This window comes from Dendrobates tinctorius, unplaced genomic scaffold (assembly GCF_039654945.1).
Source record: "Dendrobates tinctorius isolate UK_male_01 unplaced genomic scaffold, ASM3965494v1 ptg000193l, whole genome shotgun sequence".
Classification (NCBI taxonomy): Eukaryota; Metazoa; Chordata; class Amphibia; order Anura; family Dendrobatidae; genus Dendrobates; species Dendrobates tinctorius.
In genome coordinates, this window is record NW_027361860.1 from 2,224,097 (window position 1) to 2,244,215 (window position 20,119).

General features: G+C 40.7%; 1 protein-coding gene across 1 annotated transcript; it reads left to right on the top strand.

Annotated features, from left to right (window-relative positions):
* Positions 1-1,765: 1,765 nt before the first annotated feature.
* Positions 1,766-6,737, top strand: LOC141056024 (protein kinase C-like 1). Its single transcript, XM_073552667.1, has 8 exons — positions 1,766-1,829; positions 2,161-2,253; positions 4,246-4,370; positions 4,517-4,770; positions 4,866-4,884; positions 5,493-5,684; positions 5,819-5,948; positions 6,670-6,737. The coding sequence occupies exons 1-8, from the start codon at positions 1,766-1,768 to the stop codon at positions 6,735-6,737; spliced, it is 945 nt and encodes a 314-aa protein (XP_073408768.1).
* The last annotated feature ends 13,382 nt before the right edge of the window (positions 6,738-20,119 follow it).

The window sequence follows — 20,119 nt, forward strand, 5'->3', positions numbered from 1 at the left end:
CAAAGAGACAACGTCCTACATAAATTCTTCAATTGCACAGTTATCACAGACTATAATAATGTATGTAACAATGCACTTATCTGACTCCTCGCACTTCAATGCAACCTTGGCGTCACTCAGAAGGCCTGGTGTGGAGTCTGAGACTTGCTGTGCACTACATGATATGGTAAAAGCCACTGATGAACTGTTTATTATTAACACATTTTCATCTGATGTGAATGGGGCCTTTACCCTTAGATTTGTATTAGCAACTTCACAATAGGACATATGTACAATTCTGTTCTTTCCATGTGATAATAATGGAACAGATTCATGGACTTTTAGAGCGCTACTTGACAAAATGATGAATCCAGGTTATGATGAAAGATTTAACTATTTCCCAACGCGTTTCGAAGTGTTCAACACTTCTTCCTCAGGGGATGACATACATGAACAGTTGGATCTGTCTCAGTTTAAATACATTCATGGTTTGAAAATTGGCGCCAATGATCACATGTCGTGTAGCTAGAAAAGTCAAAGTTAAAACACACCAGTAAACATGAATTGTCATCAAAGTTAATCTTTGATCATTCAAAAATTATTCTTTAATTACTCCACAGATAAAAAGCTTTAAAAAATATAATTTTTTATATAAATGAGAAAGAAAAAAAAAATATATATATATCTCTGAGACGTGAACTCACGCAGAAAAAAAGGGGGGAAGTACCGATGGTCAGTACCTAAACCACCATACCAGAGCTGAATCAGTGTCCCAAAGGGAATAGATTAGGGAGACATATATATATATATATATATATATATATATAAAAGAAGAACATCTATATAAAATATTCAATAAAAAATATATATATTTTTATATATTATAATAAAGGACAATTTGTACAAAATAGAATGAATTTCAAATGATGTCTTCTATGTCCTTTATTATAATATATAAAAATATATATATTTTTATTGAATATTTTATATACATGTTCTTTTTTCCTTTTCATATATATATATATATATATATATATATATATATATATATATATATATATATCCTTTTTCTATTCCCTTTTGGACACTGATTCAGCTCTGGTATGGTGGCTTAGGTACTGACCATCGGTACTTCCCCCGAGTTCACGTCTCAGAGATATATATTTTTTTCTTTCTCATTTATATAAAAAAAATTATATTTTTTTAAAGCTTTTTATCTGTGGAGTAATTAAAGAATAATTTTTAAATGATCAAAGATTAACTATGATGACAATTCATGTTTACTGCTGTGTTTGAACTTTGACTTTTCTAGCTGCACGACATGTGATCATTGGCGCCAATTTTCAAATCATGAATGTATTTAAACTGAGACAGATCCAACTGTTCATGTATGTCATCCCCTGAGGAAGAAGCTTTGCACATTTCAAAATGCGTTGGGAAATAGTTAAATCTTTCATCATAACCTGGATTCATCATTTTGTCGAGCAGCGCACTAAAAGTCCATGAATCTGTTCCATAAGAAACTGAAGTTTTGGCGGTCATGGAGTTGACCTTTGGACATCAGCAGGCTGACCACGGATCTTACATGTCTTAAACTATCCTGGAAAGGGCGAGTGCATTTCTACTATTCCCTTCAATATTTTACCCAGATAAGACCCTATTGCGCTTTCTTTTCCTATAGTTTATCTACATGTGATAATAATGTCAGCTGGCACAAGACTAGTCTAAGAGATATGTTGAGTGAATTTACTGCCATAAACAATGGATACAGGAGCCTGCAGGACAAATGAATTTCTATAAAAACACAGGTCCAGTTTCTCTTTTGGTGAAAGCAGCAGGAGGTCGGGAAGGTGAGATGTGACTGTAGGAATAAAATAACTTCAGAACTGATCACATTAGCATTTTGCTAGAAGCATAAACAATACTAAGTTGGGCCTCCCTGACACCATTGTGGCCCAACCAGCTCCTTGAATTGTCTGTTTACAGCCAATTAAATGATAATAGAGTGTACATGAATGTCCTGGTTCTAGGTGACACATTCCTCAGTAATTCAATAGAAGATCTTGACATCCAATTGGAAAAGGAGTAGGATTTTCATCAATGCCAGCTGCTACTGTATAAAAAGTCTAGAAGCTCATGGGTTTCTCTCACTTATTCTTGAGAGCTTCTCTGTGGACACAGGACCTCTTAGAGCAAACCAAAAGAAACCAACATCACTCAACTTAATGGAGCAGAACCCAACTTATCATCAACTTCACCAAAAAGCCAAGCCAGGTGAGACCAGACCATCTTTCAATACTATATTTGTTGGTGTTATTTATTATGTGTTTTGCGTCTTCTCCACATATGGCCATTGCACAATTATTCCTCTTTCTAGTAATATTACTCCTGGCATAGATTCTAAAATTCTAATTTGTGTTAAGCACCAAAAATGTAAAACATATTTATGTAGAAATACTTCTGTATTAACTATTTAGAATTATCTTAGTTTTGACCTTTTCTTTCATGGCAATAACTTCATGTGAAAAGGTTCATTCAAAAAATGTGGGGTACTTCAGGGGTGAGGCGTAACAGGGAGCACAATTTCCAAATGTAATGTAGAATCATTCATTGTCTGCAGACCATTTACACAATACAAGGGACAAACAGTGATATTTATGGCTGACATTCTATAATTTATATCATTCATGGGCAGTCATGGAAACTAATATATCTTAACTATAATAGAAGCAGTCTAATTTCATATACGGTATCCAGCATTTGGCGTATACCTCAATGTAAACTACACAGACTCCATTATAGATAGTGATATATCTGATGATTTTTGCTTCTGATATGCAACAAAACTGATGGCTGTTCTAGTGCTGGTGATGTATTCCTGTAATGATGGTGGCTCTGATGATGTAATCATGTAGTTATGATGATTCTAGTGATGAATTCATCACCATAACCATCATCGCTATATAAGTACAAAATTAAAGTCATGAAAAGTCCATAAATAAACACCAGAACCATCAATAGTACATGGATCCTCATCAGTATATAAATGTCACCAGAACCATCATCAGTACTTGAATACAGCAATAGAACTATCATCAGAAAATAGATACAATATCAGTACATGAATACATCACTAAGAAGTCATCAGCACTGGAATACATCCCCAGAACCACCATAAGTACTCGAGTACAAGAACCGTGCTTAGCACAGCATCCAATTGTAATGGAAAGTTAGCCCTATATAGGATTGTATTGCATTCACCTCCAATTCCAAGTATGTACTTAGCAATGTTGAGGAGATACTGGGAGTTGTTGTAATTAGACCATACAGGAGCCACAATACTGATAAGACATTTTCACACAACCATTCACCCCCAGCCACCTTCTAGGTGACATTTTCTCTGAGTAGATCTTTTTCTTTTCATCGTGACCAGATACCATGATGACGTTTCACATCCACAACTCATCTTTGCAGATTTCCATCTTCTTCCGTCTTCTGCAGCACATCCCAACACCCAATGACATGTGCACTATATGAATTTTTTTTATTTAATTCTGAGGCTAAGTCCCCAGATCGATGCATTCAAAAATACTTTTTCAATGGGTGAAAATAGAAGACCAATGAGGGTAAACTTTTAATGAAAAAAAGGATTCTGTCATGGAAATTTTCTTTCCAGTGTTAATTTAGTTAATTTAGTTTGTTAATTTCCAGTGTTAGTTTAGGCTGAACTGAATGGACTAATGTCTTTTTTCGGCCTTACTAACTATGTTAGTATGTTAGTTGTACAGACATCACAAAATGATTCTTCATGTCAGTTACATCTGTGCTGGTGACAAACACGTATGAATTTCTTTACTTAAAAGTTGATAGAAAATTAGTTTTACATGTAGAAAAATAGATTTGTGTCTCAAAATTCTGAGACATTGGAACATTTATTTCATCAGATTGATAGAGCTGTGTGAAGGCTTGACTTTTTTTCTTGTGTATCGCATTGTAGATATTATTGATGCCTTTTCTGGACTGGCAGGACATGGGGATCTCTCTTTATTGCATTATTTGGTGCATGCGATTAGAGAAAAACACTTCTGGGGTTTCAATTTTTTTTTCTAATTTCAGTGTGTATGGTTTGGGTTATTGGATTAATTATACATTTTTGTACTTATTCAGATATAGTCATACCAAATAGGCTAATTATATTTTATTTCTTATTGGGGAAAATTTGGAGATTCAAATACAATATTAATAAATCTTGTCTAATCCCTGCAGTTAGGAGGTTTATGAGGACCTCTGAGGCCGCAGACATGCTAGGAGAAAGTGACGACACGAAAATTCCTTTTGACCTGTCCAACTTTGACTTCTGCAAAGAGCTTGGTGAGGGAGGATATGGAAAAGTAAGTGTGGATTTATCCTCAACAGTATTCCCCAGTGTATCCTGCACCAGATACACTGGAGGGACATACATATTTATTGTAGTGATCCATTACACAGATTCATATAATATGGCAGTTTGTTCTGATCTGTTGTGATTTTCCTCCAGGTCATCTTGGTATCAGATCAAGTCAGCAAGGAACTGCTGGCTGTCAAGATTATGGAAAAAAGTAAATGTAAAGAGGAAAAAGTATTTACTGAATTAGGAATCCTGCAAATGGCCACCGAGTGCCGTTACTTGATGTCTCTGCGGGCATTTACGAAGACACCAGAGGAATATTTAATTGCTATGGAGTATATGGCCGGAGGAGACCTTTTCGACCACATGAGACATTGGATGCCGTTTAATATTCAGACAACAAGGTAAAAGTCTTATACTGAACTCTGACAATCGTGCGCCCGTACATTGAAGTCCTTGTATGTAACCACTGATCCATCCTCTACTTTCTACTACACAGGCTTTTTGCAGCAGAGATGGTATGCGGCCTCCAATTCCTGCATGAACATGGCGTCATACATTGGTAATCAGTTCATTTTCATAAATCTGTCCCCTCTGACTGTTGTCTCCTTACATTGGCTTTCTAATGGTATATCTTACTGACCAGTCATGAATAGGAATGTATGAGATTATACCAGAACAATCCTGCTGTTATGTTGTAATTCATGTCTATGTTCTGTTGCTGTGATACTGTAGTTTCCCACGGTATCAATAGTATCGTATTTATTGTAGAAAATTATTTTCATGACTTATTCTCACAATCGGTGTCTGCTCCTTCCTCTTGCAGTGACCTGAAGCCAGAGAACATTCTTATTGATGACAACGGACACATAAAAATCACAGACTTTGGCTTATCAGCCATAAATGTGTTTGACAGAGTCATATTGAAGAAATTTGTTGGCACTAAGGGATACATGGCACCCGAGGTAAGGAACATCCCCGTATGATTAGTGCCAATAGTATGACTGAGGCGGAATCTGATCCCAATATATCCTGCTCATATCTAATCACAGACCGGTCCTGACTGAGTGTGTGCAGAACTCCTTAATGGTATAGTCAGCTCATCTCCTATCTTATTTTCCAACAGGTAATGAATGGTCAAGGTTATAACCAGTTAGCCGACTCCTTTTCTTTCGGCGTGATCTTATATAAAATGACTGTTGGTGATCAGCCATTTTATAGCAGAGGATCACTGGAGGAGTACCGCCAGTCTCTGGAGGAAGACGCTCTGTATTTTCCACCCGGGATCTCCTTTGATGCCATTGACATCATAGCAGGGGTGAGTAGTATTATATAAAGATATATGATGGAGGATGATAAGGAGAGATAAAAGAGAAAATGTGGACATTGCCTAGATATTGTGTAATAACTTGTTACATGATATAATGACTAATGGACTCAATTCTTTTCTAGCTTCTGTGCAAAAATCCTTGTTTCCGGTATGCCATAACATCGTACTTCAGAACCCACCCTTTCTTCTCCTCTATATCCTGGAGTGATGTTGATTCCGGCAGATCCGACCCACCATTCAGATGGACCATCTGTAAGTACAATATGTAGGGACATCCATGGTGTGATCACTACCCAGTAACACACTGCCCACTTTACACCTTATCGTTATATCCCACAGTATACTGTATATACATGAACAGCTAATTCTTAGACATGTATATTTCTTTTCTTACAGGAGTATTAGACTGATAACAATCAGCCCCATGCAAGTATCATCCATGAAGGAAGCTTTACGCTATGATATGAAGATAATCTAACATCGAGTCCTCTGGGTTAGTTTTTTTCCTTTCTCTGGATCAAAATAGCAAGTTTTTAAAAGCTGAAATTGAAGGACGTATTTCAGCCATACTTGCTCTGCCACCATCTGGTAGACTCATCTACAGCTTGATGGTAAAGAGAAGACAACCTGATATGGACAGAAAGCAGGCAGCAGCTGCTCACTGACCTACCTGGCCATGTAGAAACAAAAATTTGCCCAAGCAACATGAGCAGAAAATCTGTGGTTGTTTCTCTAAGATGTTTGGATAAACCTCCCTACCGAACTCCTTCAAAAACTGTGTGCAAGTGGCAAATACCTAGACGAGCTGATGAAGACAATGGGTGGTCACTAAATATATATGTAATTTAGATTTATGTTTTGTTTAATCATTTTGTATTTTATTAATAAAAAAACTATTTACACTTTTTTTAATCTTACTTTAGAGGTTTTTCTCCACACATGCCTAAGTGTATCTGCGAATTTTTCTGCACAGATTCTGCATCTCTTGGTGCAGATAAAAATCTTTGCGTGTTTGATGCTTTTTTATGCAGGTTTTCATGAGTTGTGTTCATACAGCTTTGTATGCACTTTTGTAAGCTAAATAAAGATATATATTGTTTAACAAAAAAGAGTTGTGTTGTCATTTCCTTGTCCAACCCCTTCTTTTACATACTGCATTGAAAAATAATGTTTAGGCTACTTTCACACATCAGGTTTTCGGCGTCAGGCGCGATCCGGCGTCGTGCCGGAATGCCGGATTCGGCAAATGTTTTGTAAAACCATACCTGGTTTTGAATACCTTTTTACCTTTGAAATACCCTGTATTTAACCTTTTTTTTTAAACATAGTTCGCCGCAGAAAGAAAAGACAGACAACCATTGTGAAACGATAATTTAACTTTTATTTAAAATTTTTTTTTTTTTTGTAAAATGTTTTTAAAGTGCAAAAAACTTTAATAAAGGTTTTAAACCCAATGGGCATTTTTATTAAAAAACACACATTACAAATCTGTGTAGTGTGGGGTGGTAATACTGCTGGAGGGGCTGCGGGACACTTCGACACTGGGTGTGTGGAGAGAGGACTGGGATCGTGGTGGGGAAGGAACAGTTAGAGGTGAAGGTGTGGAAAAAGCTACAGAATGGGTGGACATGTTGGAGGCAGAAGAGGTGGTGGGCGGTGGAGTGGAGGGTTGGGCAGGGACTGTAGGAGCAGATGATGTTGATGGAAAGTTGTATGGGGAAGGAGTTTGGTACGGGGAAGGAGTTTGGTACGGGGCAGGTTGCTGGAAGTGGGGAGATGTCTGGTACTGGGGAGGTTGCTGGTACTGGGGAGGTTGCTGGTATGTAATAGGAGGGGGAGGATGGAAAGTAGCTGGAGGGGGTGCAGGTGGAGGAACTACAGTGGTGGGAGGTGGAGGTTGGGAGGTAACCTGCTGTAGAGCACCGTGGCACGAATGCATTACATGCATCTGCTGGGTAGGAGATAGTGTTGCCATGCGCTCCACAACAGACCTGAAAAAGGTGTGGTTTGGAGAAGATCTTGCTTCTGAATGCATGGTTTGCAGAAGTGTCTTCACCTCCAGAATGCTGGAGTTGATCTGCTGAAAGCCTGCGGAGATTTGCTCTGACAAGACTTTGAGACAGTTCTGGAAAGATGCATTCAGATGCAAGAACTCTTGCGCATAACTCTTTTCCTGACCCCTCTGCCGCTGCCGCCCAGTACCCGCAGGTGTACTAGAGGTGGCAGGGGCAGAAGGGTGGGGTAAAGGGAAAGCGATCTCCTCACCAGCAGCTTCATGTAATGTAGGCGGCCACGATGCTCCTGTGCTGGTGGATGGGACAGATGGGTCGAATGTGTGGGAAGGCTGGGAAGGTGCAGATGTACCGGGGCGGTCGAAGTGTCCCTCGGTGCCGGTCTCCTCAGGGATCGCCTCAGAAGGGTCCAATCGTGCAGGCTCCCGAGTGCTGCTCACCGTGCTGTGGAATAAAGAGAAAAAAAAACAATTAAAATACTGACATGGTATGGCCCTGGCTGAAAAAAAAAAGTTACATCTAACAGTTTTTTTCACATGTGGTGTGTAATATTTACCTTCTGGTGAGCATTGTTTCCCGGAGGAACGACAGGGCTTGTGCGTACTTGTACTTGCTCCTGCGTCCTCCAGATCCACTCGGGGCCCGCATCTCTTTATTGAACTCCTTCTTGAAACGATCCCTCACAGACCGCCACCGATTCACAATTCTGTTCCCTGAAACGAGAAAGGAGTGGTTAGTATACAACAAAAGTGTTTCACAAACTCCAGTCCTCATGGTCCCCAGGGGTCATGTTTTCAGGATTTCCATAGTAAATAGAAATCCTTAACACATGATCCGTGGGGACCACGAGGACTGGAGTTCGGGAAACACTGGTTTACATCAAGCAACCGGTACTGTATATACTTACGCTCTTTAATCTGGGCCCGAACATCGAGGTCCTCCCAGCGGCCCACAAGGAGCGAACAGATTTCCTCCCAGAGTCGTCGGGTAACGATAAGGTCAGCGTGGCGGCGGTCAGCCATATTCCAGAGCGGCTCCCTTTGTCTGACGAGATCGATGAGGTGGTCCACATCGAGTCCTCCATCCTCACCGTCAGAGTCGGGAGCACGCTGTGAAGGCTGTTAAAGAAAAAGACAAAAATAACATTAGCCTCCACAAAAGAAATGAAATAAAAAGTGCAAAAAAACAAAGCAAAAATATTTATACTTACACGCTGGTGACCGCCGCGTTGCTGTCGCCGACGACCCTGGGAGGCACTGCGAGGACCTCTTGGCCGAGCACCAGATTGGGAAGACTAGAGAAGAAAACAAAAAATGTTATGTCTTTGGATGTAGGCATTTGTTTGCTGTGTGTGGTCTGCAGAACATTGTTTTCTATGTGTTGTGTGTAGTGTGATGTTGTGTTTCTGCGTTTGATGCAAAAAACTTACCAATTGTGAGCCCACTCCAGGTGTCTGTCCACCCCTTCCTTCTTCTTCTGGGAGCTCCTCTTCATCTTGTGATTCCTGTTTTGAAATAAAAGGCAATGAATAGACATATATTACAGAGATGATGGATTTTGGAAATAAAAACTTACCATCAAACGCTGACGATGCGAGGGAGGGCTCCCAGAAGAAGATGTGCTGTCCTGTTGATGGCCAGACTCCATGGCTGTGGGTATTGCTGCTGCTGTTGCTGCTGCCAGTGATGCCATTTCTGCTGCTGCTGCTGCATCTCTTTGGCGGCTGTTGAATAAAGAGAAACAAAGGGCCAATGAATATCTTGATATTCCATGGCCCTAGTTTGGAGGAATGGGGGATTTGATAATTACCGTCTCTCATCTGCTGCTGGACTCCCCTCCTCAGCATGTTCCATTTGCTGCTCCATTTGGGGTGGTGCTGATGGTGCTGCTGCTGCAGATGTCTGCTGCCTTCTCCTGCTCCTGGTTCTTGGCTTGGGTGGCATGTTGGGTGTGGCTGAGGGTCCCATTGTCTTGCTTTTATATATCTCCTGTGGGCAGAGCTACTGAGCATGCTCAGACCAAAAAACCGGATCCGGCGCATTGCGGCGCTCATAGGCTTTCATTGTGTGAAAAAGCCGGACGCGCCGGATCCGGCGTGTCCGGCTTTATCGCCAGAGACAAAAAACGTTACAGTAGCCGTTTTTTCCAGACGCCGGATCGCGACACATTGCCGGATCCGGCGAAAACCGGATGAAACGCATGGCGATCCGGCGCAAATGCAAGTCAATGGGGGGGAAACCGGATCCGGCATTGCATTTCGCCGGATCCGGTTTCTGTCAAAAGCGCCGGATCGCGCCTGACGGCGAAAACCTGATGTGTGAAAGAGGCATTACACACCGTGAGATAGATGTATAGACAGATGGATATAGATCTATAGATAGATGGATATATCTGTAGATCTATCTATCTATAGGTCTATCTACCTATCTATTTATTTATACAGGGTAGGCAATTTATATGGATACATCTAAATACACCTAATGGTTGGTGATATCAGCTTCCTGTTTGTGGCACATTAGTATATGGGAGTGGGGAAACTTTTCAAGATGGGTGGTGACCATGGTGGCCATGTTGAAGTCAGCCATTTTGGATCCAACTATTTTTTTCAATGGGAAGAGGGTCATGTGTAGAGTTGAGCATTCCGATACCGCAAGTATCGGGTATCGGCCGATACTTGCTGTATCGGAATTCCGATACCGACATCCGATATTTTTTCAATATCGGGCACGGGCATCGGAATCGGAAGTTCAAAGTTGATTGACAGCCGAAATGACGTCATCTTGATGCGCGGTGTGTGCGCATCATGATGCGCCGTCATTTCGGGCCTTCCGGGGGTCTCTGCCGGCCTGCCGGGGGGCTGTGTGGACTGCCCAGGGTCTGTACCGGCCTGCCGGGGGGCTGTGCACCCTGTGGGGGTCTGTACCGGCCTGTCGGGGGGCTGTGCCGGCCTGCCGGGGGGCTGTGCCCCCTGTGGGGGTCTGTACCGGCCTGCCAGGGGGCTGTGCTGATGTCCGGGGGTCTGTGCAGGCATCGTCCGATGGGACTACAAGTCCCATCGGGTGATGCCTGCTACCATGACAGTGATTAACACATTAGCCAATGATGGGACAGTAGTAGTCCCATCATCCGGCTAATGTGTTAAATGTTAAAAAAAAAAAAAAAAAATACATACATACATACTACATGCATGCTACATGCATGCTACATACATACCACATATATACTACATGCATGCTACATGCATGCTACATACATACCACATATATGCTACATACATACCACATATATACTACATATATACTACATGCATGCTACATACATACTACATGCTACATACATGCTACATGCATGCTACATACATGCTACATACATAGACATACAGTACATATAACATAGAGTAACATACTTACCAATACTTGTCACATTGTTCCCCGAAGCCATTGTCTTTTACGGAATAAATATTAACATAACAAACCACAAATATGGGAATTTCCCACACAGCTTTTACCATAAAGTGAGACTAGGGACTTTTTTTTTTTAAGTGGCGGAGGAATACAGTGCGGAAGGATACCTACCTTCCATCATTGGATTCCTGCAGCCCGTAGAGAGCGGCAGCATCAGCTGATGCTGCAGTTCTCTACCCAAGATCGTCGTGGGACACACTCGTGGACTGCTTCGGATCATGGGTGAGTATTTTTGTGGTTTGTTATGTTAATATTTATTCCGTAAAAGACAATGGCTTCGGGGAACAATGTGACAAGTATTGGTAAGTATGTTACTCTATGTTATATGTACTGTATGTCTATGTATGTATTGTATGAATGTATTGTATGTAGCATGTATGTAGTATGTATGTAGCATGTATGTAGCATGTATGTAGCATGTATGTAGCATGTATGTAGCATGTATGTAGCATGTATGTAGCATGTATGTAGCATGCATGTAGTATATATGTAGCATGTAGCATGTAGTATGCATGTAGTATGTATGTAGCATGCATGTAGTATATATGTAGCATGTATGTAGCATGTATGTAGCATGTATGTAGCATGCATGTAGCATGCATGTAGCATGCATGTAGTATGTATGTAGCATGCATGTAGTATGTATGTAGCATGTATGTAGTATATATGTAGCATGTAGCATGCATGTAGTATGTATGTAGCATGCATGTAGTATATATGTAGTATGTATGTAGTATGTATGTAGCATGTAGTATGTATGTAGCATGTATGTAGTATGTATGTAGTGTGTATGTAGCATGCATGTTGTATGTATGTAGTATGTATGTAGTATATATGTAGCATGTATGTAGCATGTATGTAGTATGTATGTAGTGTGTATGTAGCATGCATGTAGCATGCATGTTGCATGTATGTAGTATGTATGTAGTATATATGTAGCATGTAGTATGTATGTAGCATGCATGTAGTATGTATGTAGCATGCATGTAGTATGTATGTAGCATGCATGTAGTATGTATGTAGCATGCATGTAGTATATATGTAGTATGTATGTAGTATGTATCTAGTATATATGTAGCATGTAGTATGTATGTAGTATGTATGTAGTATATATGTAGCATGTAGTATGTATGTAGCATGCATGTAGTATATATGTAGTATGTTTGTAGTATGTATGTAGCATGCATGTAGTATATATGTAGTATGTATGTATGTAGCATGCATGCAGTATGTATGTAGCATGCATGTAGTATGTATGTAGTATGTATGTAGCATGCATGTAGTATATATGTAGCATGCATGTAGTATGTATGTAGTATGTATGTAGCATGCATGTAGTATATATGTAGCATGTATGTAGCATGCATGTAGTATGTATGTAGTATGTATGTAGTGTGTATGTAGCGTGCATGTAGCATGCATGTAGTATATATGTAGCATGTAGTATGTATGTAGTATGTATGTAGCATGCATGTAGTATATATGTAGTATGTATGTAGTATGTATCTAGTATATATGTAGCATGTAGTATGTATGTAGTATGTATGTAGTATATATGTAGTATGTATGTAGTATGTAGCATGCATGTAGTATGTATGTAGTATGTATGTAGCATGCATGTAGTATATATGTAGTATGTATGTAGCATGTATGTATGTATGTAGCATGCATGTAGTATATATGTAGTATGTATGTAGCATGCATGTTGTATGTATGTAGTATATATGTAGCATGTAGTATGTATGTAGCATGCATGTAGTATGTATGTAGTATGTATGTAGCATGCATGTAGTATATATGTAGTATGTATGTAGTATGTATCTAGTATATATGTAGCATGTAGTATGTATGTAGTATGTATGTAGTATATATGTAGCATGTAGTATGTATGTAGCATGCATGTAGTATATATGTAGTATGTATGTAGTATGTATGTAGCATGCATGTAGTATATATGTAGTATGTATGTAGCATGTATGTATGTATGTAGCATGTATGTATGTATGTAGCATGCATGCAGTATGTATGTAGCATGCATGTAGTATGTATGTAGCATGCATGTAGTATGTATATAGTATGTATATAGTATGTATGTAGTATGTATGTAGTATGTAGTATGTATGTAGTATGTATGTAGTATGTATGTAGTATATATGTAGTATGTATGTAGTATGTATGTAGCATGCATGTAGTATATATGTAGTATGTATGTAGCATGTATGTATGTATGTAGCATGTATGTATGTATGTAGCATGTATGTATGTATGTAGCATGTATGTATGTATGTAGCATGTATGCAGTATGTATGTAGCATGCATGTAGTATGTATATAGTATGTATGTAGTATGTATGTAGTATGTAGTATGTATGTAGCATGCATGTAGCATGCATGTAGTATATATGTAGTATGTATGTAGTATGTATGATGCATGTAGTATGTATGTAGTATGTATGTAGCATGCATGTAGCATGCATGTAGTATATATGTAGCATGTAGTATGTATGTAGCATGCATGTAGTATGTATGTAGCATGCATGTAGTATGTATGTAGTATGCATGTAGCATGCATGTAGTATATATGTACTATGTATGTAGCATGTAGTATGTATGTATGTATGTATGTATGTATGTAGTATTTTTTTTTTTTTTTTTTACATTTAACACATTAGCTGGATGATGGGACTACTACTGTCCCATCATTGGCTAATGTGTCAATCACTGTCATGGTAGCAGGCATCGCCCGATGGGACTTGTAGTCCCATCGGACGATGCCTGCACAGACTACCGGAGCCTGCACAAACCCCCCGGCAGGCCGGCACAGCCCCCCGGCAGGCCGGCACAGCCCCCCCCCGGGCAGTCCGCACAGCCCCCCCGGGCAGTCCGCACAGCCCCCCGGCAGGCCGGCACAGCCCCCCGGCAGGCCGGCACAGACCACCGGCAGGCCGGTACAGACCCCGGGCAGTCCGCACAGCCCACCGGCAGGCCGGCACAGCCCCCCGGCAGGCCGGCAGAGACCCCCGGCAGGCCCGTACAGACCCCCGAGAGGCTGTACAAGGGCAGGAAAGGGTTTTTCCAATTCCAATACCGGAAGTCTCATAGACTTGAATGGGACTTCCGGTATCGGCATCGGCGATACCGATACTTTTTTTAAAGATCGGCCGATCCATTCCGATCCGATATTTTGAAGTATCGGACGGTATCGCTCAACTCTAGTCATGTGACATATCAAACTTATTAAGAATTTCACAAGAAATACAATGGTGTGCTTGGTTTTAACGTAACTTTAATCTTTCATGAGTTATTTACAAGTTTATGACCACTTATAAAATGTGTTCAAAGTGCTGCCCATTGCGTTGCATTGTCAATGCAACCCTCTTCTCTCACTCTTGACACAATAATAGCAGCACCGCAGAAGAAATGATAGCACAGGCTTTCAGCATCCATTGTTTCAGATGCTGCACATCTCGTATATTCACAGCATAGACAATAGCCTTCAGATGACCCCAAAGATAAAAGCCTAAGGGGGTCAGATCGGGAGACCTTGGTGGCTATTCAATTGGCCCATGACAACCAATCCACTTTCCAGAAAACTGTTCATGTAGGAATGCTTGGACCTGTACCCATAATTGATGATATCATGTGGCATTTGGGGTACAAGATAGTGGGGCAATTCTTCATCAATGTAAATTGCTACATGACGATGTGTTGCCCTCTTTATGCTCTGAATATGGCATGTTTCCTGAGTTTTTCCAGCAAGATGGTGTACCACCACATTATAGGTGTCAGGTCCGAGCATTCCTGCAAGGAATCTGACCCCCTTAGACTAGCATTTCTTCTGCAGTGTTTCTATCAGTGTGTGATGAGAAACAATAAAGTTTGATCTAAAATGGCTGACATCAAAATGGCCGCCATGGTCACCACCCATCTTGAAAATTCCCCCCCCCCTCATATACTAATATGCCACAAACAGGAAGTTGATATCACCAATCATTCCCATTTTATTTAGGTGTTTCCATATAAATGGCCCACCTTGTAGATCTATCCATCTATACACACACATACATACACACACACAAAATCTGAATAGGCCCGTGTCACACTTGTGAGAAACTCGCATGGGTCTCACACCTCAATACCCGGTACTACTGCTGACACTCGGGACTGGAGAGTTCAGCTGCATAGAAATACATGCAGTTGCATATTCCGGTCCCGAGTGACGGCAGCAGTGCCTCGTATTGAGGTGCGAGTTTCTCGCAACTGAGACCCCAGGCTTAAAAGCAATATCTATTTAATTTAAAAAAATTGAAAATAAATGGCATCTGCTCCCGCATAATTTTCTGCACCAGAGAGGGAAAGCCGACAACTGAAGGCAGATATTCATAGCTTAGGAAGGGACCATAGTTATTGCTCCCCCTCGGCTACAAACATCTGCCCCCATCCACTCCAGAAATGGTGCATCTCTAAGATGCACCAATTCCGGCACTTAGCCTCTCTCTTGCTACTGCCCTGTAGTGGTGGCAAATGGGGTAATATTTGTAGAGTTGATGTCACCTTTGTAATGTAAGGTGACACCAAACCCGGCTTAGTAATGGCGAGGCGTCAATAAGATACCTATCCATTACTAATCCTAGAGTTGGTAAAGGGTTAAAAAAACAAAGCCAGAGTAAAGTATTTTAATGAAAAAAAAAAACACAAAACACCGCTTCCCATCTTTATTTCCTGCAACGTCCTCGATCACCTTTAAAAAAAATAAACCAACAATATACTCCTTGCTCTGACGTAGTTCATTTAATATCGATTGTGTCATGATGATCTCCCCTTTAGAGCAGTCACATCAGGACTACATAGGGCCTCCAGTGACACACTGACAGGAGACAATGGCTCTTGCAGTGTTATCACTGAGTGTTCACTGAAGTTCATGCTCTCACTTTAGGGCATTGCTGCTTGAGAATTTTCCCACACAGCGGTGCCGCAAGTGACAGCCTGAACTCCATTGACCTCGGACAGCAGAGTGATACACTGCGGGAGGATACGTGCATTCATTGTATCACAGTATCCCCCCGGAAAGCGGTAACATCTACCGATGTGATCGCTCTCCATGGGATAATCGTTATTACATGGATTATGTCGGAACAGGGAGTATATTATTGCTTTATTTTATTTTTTACATATGATCAAGGGTGTTGGGGATTAGCTGTATGGCAAGTATGAACTGTGTATGTTTTTTTTTTTTTTTTTTTTTACACTTGAACACACTAGCCTGATGATTGGACTACCGCTGTCCCATCATTGGCTAGCTGTCACTGAAGCAGGTATAGTCAAATGGGACTAGTAGTTCCATCAGATGATGCCTGACTACATACAGACACACGCACACACCCACAGACCCCCGCACACACACAGACCCCCACACACAAAAACACAGACACACGCACATACACCCGCTGTTAGGAACGGCAGAACGCACTAAAAAAAAAAGTGCGTTCGCCGCTCGGGGTCCACCGTGCAGTTGGTGTTACACCGCTGCTAGGTAATGATAAAGGAGCAATATGGCGGTATAATGCGCACGGGTTCAACTTCACCCAAAGTGCGCAGAGCGGGCTCTGTTCACACACAGAGGCGCCGCAACATAAACATACAAAAACGCTGAGCCTGTTAGTGTTACAGGCCTCAGGAAAATGCCCACATGGTATCCAGTCACAGGAGCAGGACCTAAGACAGAGGAGCTGCGTCCGTCTAGACCTACCGTGTGTGTGCGGCGTCGCTACTGCAACCGCAAAGAAGGGCTGCAACTGCAGCGTGGCGTAAGACACTGCCACTTGACGACAAAACTAGAAAGCATGCGTAATGTCGGACACTAGAGTAGAGGTGCGGTGTGCACAGTGGCCTAAGGCTAGCCACTGACTGGCGCTGACTGCTAAACTAATTCCCTATCCACATGTGTAATATCAGAGGGAAGGGGTTTTACATCCGTCACCATTCACACATAGCAAGTATAGTCTACACTAGCGCATGGCGGAATGGCCATGCGTGCTTTTTATAGCCGTGTGGGACCTTCCAGATCTCCTAGATGGACCAATGAGATCTGGAACAGGACCAGGGCACATGACTCCCCATCTCCAATGGGAGATGTTCTCGTGAGCATGCCCAGTAGGAGCACACAGGGACTTAGTCTCTGGAGCGGTCTGCTGCAAAGTAATCTCCTCTGCAGTAGAAAGACAGCAGGAGACCGCAGAATGTGAGGCTCTGGATTCCTGCAGAGCAGACGCAGAAACCTGACGCCTAACACCCGCACACACGCACCCATACACACAGACACCCACACACATTCTCTGCACACACACACAGTCTCCTCCCACACACTCTTCCTCCTTCCTATCTGCAGCATTTCTCGCACCCACATCTGCAGCAAAACCGCAGATCTTTTTAAACTTGCTGTTTTGCTGTGGATTTGCTTGACTCAATGGAAGTCAATGGATGCAGAAACGCTGCAGATCCACAAAAAGAATTGACATGCTACAAAAATAAAACACTGCAATATTTTTCCACAGCATGTACACAACAAAACTCCATTTCCCATAGATTAACATTGGTGTTGCATTACACTGCGGATTTGATGCGAATCCGCGCATCCAAAAATGCTGTGGAAACTTATCAAAAGCCGCAGTGTGTGCACACAACCTAACACTTTTCCACAGTACTGTTTTTTTTTTTAGCCCCGCTAATGTACAATCAGGTCCTCTCCAGAGGTGTCCCCTTTCCCCATTATTATTTGCAATATTGCTGGAACCTTTAGCAACACTGATTAGGCAGGATAACAATATCAGGGTCATAAATATGGAAGTGAAAATGAAGAACGGAATACAAGTTGATATAATGTTACTTCAGGAGACTATTGGTGCTATAGTAAGGGCTGTAGGAGAAATAATATCCCAATACATACATGTGACAGAAACAAGTTGTGGCTAAGGAAAGGTCTGTAAAATATCTGAGGATCAATGTTTGATCCCAAGTTGGGGTTTTCATACATTAAATTAATTGTCCCTGGTAGATAAAGTGACCAGGAAAATGCAATTGTGGAAAAAACAAACTTGCATGATCGTGGAGCCTACTGAAACAGACTAAGCGACCTTTTTAAACACATAGGAAGCCTTTCCAGGTGTTTTTTGTCAATAATTCAAATTTACTGAGATAATGACTTTGGTTTTTCATTGGCTGTAAGCCATAATCATCAACAGTAACAGAAATAAACAAATTGCAAAAAAAAAAACCCTGTTTGGGAGAGAAGAACAGACAAATTGCGGCGCACTAAGTGCGTAAACACAATATTACAGTCTTTAAAGGGTGCACAATTTTATGCACTCACCTGATAGAAGACTAATAAGGCTTTAGATTGTGTATCCTCAAAATCCTTCCTTCTGGGACACTTCTCAATAGACAGGGCTTGCAGCTTGCCTCCGATGGATCCAAGTGAAAGAGCCAGATTCAGGCTCACTCAGGATGAGTAAATCAAGAAAGGCACATCCAGCCCATGAATGGCAGCGCTTCCCTGGACTCACATCCAAAGATAATATTTCATATATATTTTTTATTTGATAGGTTAAAAAAGAGGAGATACTACGTGTTTCGGATACAGTGTATATCCTTCATCAGGTATCATAAAAACACAGAACAAATCCTAATAGCATAAAATTCAGTTACACTTATATATAGCAGCAACCTTTTATCCCAGTCTCAAAAACTTGATTTAGGGTGTGGACCAAGCTCAGGAACACACCCACTGATTGATCCAACCTTGACAACATAGATGCAAGAAGATGAAAAGAAAAAAAAAACAGAGGAGAAAAAAAAACAGAAAAAAAAGGCTGTGTTCAAACTCTCTATGATATCATTCAATCCATTTGAATATCATGTTCCCAGACGATACATCCAAAATGTTTCTTTCCGGTTTAAAAGAGCATTCCTATTTGCAACACCAGAGGGTATCTGTTCTTCCAGAGTTACTTTTATGTTAAAAAATTTTGTTATGTTTAATTAGCAGATGCCTTGGGAGACTGTTTTAAAAAGCCATTTTTTTGCTCTATTTCTGTGATCATTAATGTGGGACCGCAGTGTCTGCACAGTGCGTCCCACATATTGCAAACCGCAAATGCATGTGATGACATATACAACAAAATCACTGCTACAGCTGAGTCTTTGTGGAATCTCAAACACCTCACCAGTACTATTACATTTGATAGTTTTAGCCCCGTGATCTTGGATCCCACAGGTACAACATTTTTTAGAGGTGCATTTAAAAACTCCGGTTCCTTGAGAAACACCATAAAAAATTTGATCAGTACTTTTTTTTAATGTTTTTTTTATTTTGAAGTCCAACTATTTTTTTAATTTACTGGGGGCCACCAAATTTTTCAAAGTTTTCCCCCTTCTATATGTAATCCCTGGTTTATCAGGGAGATGTTTTCCCAAAACAGGGTCACGCTTCAAGATATACCAATATTTTGAAAGCACAGTTCTTATGACTTTGCTTCCCCTATTGAATGTTGTCACAAAATTCAATTTCCAGGAATCATCACTTTTTTCTTTACCAATGGTCAAATTATCCCCTTTCCTATTTTTTACTTTTAAACGTTCCTCCTGTGTTTTTACTTTGTTATCCCTATATGCATTATTTATCAAATTTTTTGGGTATCTTTTTCCTTAAATTTTCCTTTTAAAATTTTAGACTGAGCTACATAATCAGATTCTCTTGTGCAATTCTTTCTTATACAAAAAAATTGGCTGTGCGGTATATTAACCTTCCACTTCTTGTAATGTGCACTGTTGAAATCTAATAAGCCATTTGAATCCATCTTTTAAAGTGGGTTTTTGTAATAATTTTTTTCCCACTATGGCTGATCTCTAGATCAAGAAACACCATTTTTTCTTTATTAATTTATGATGTA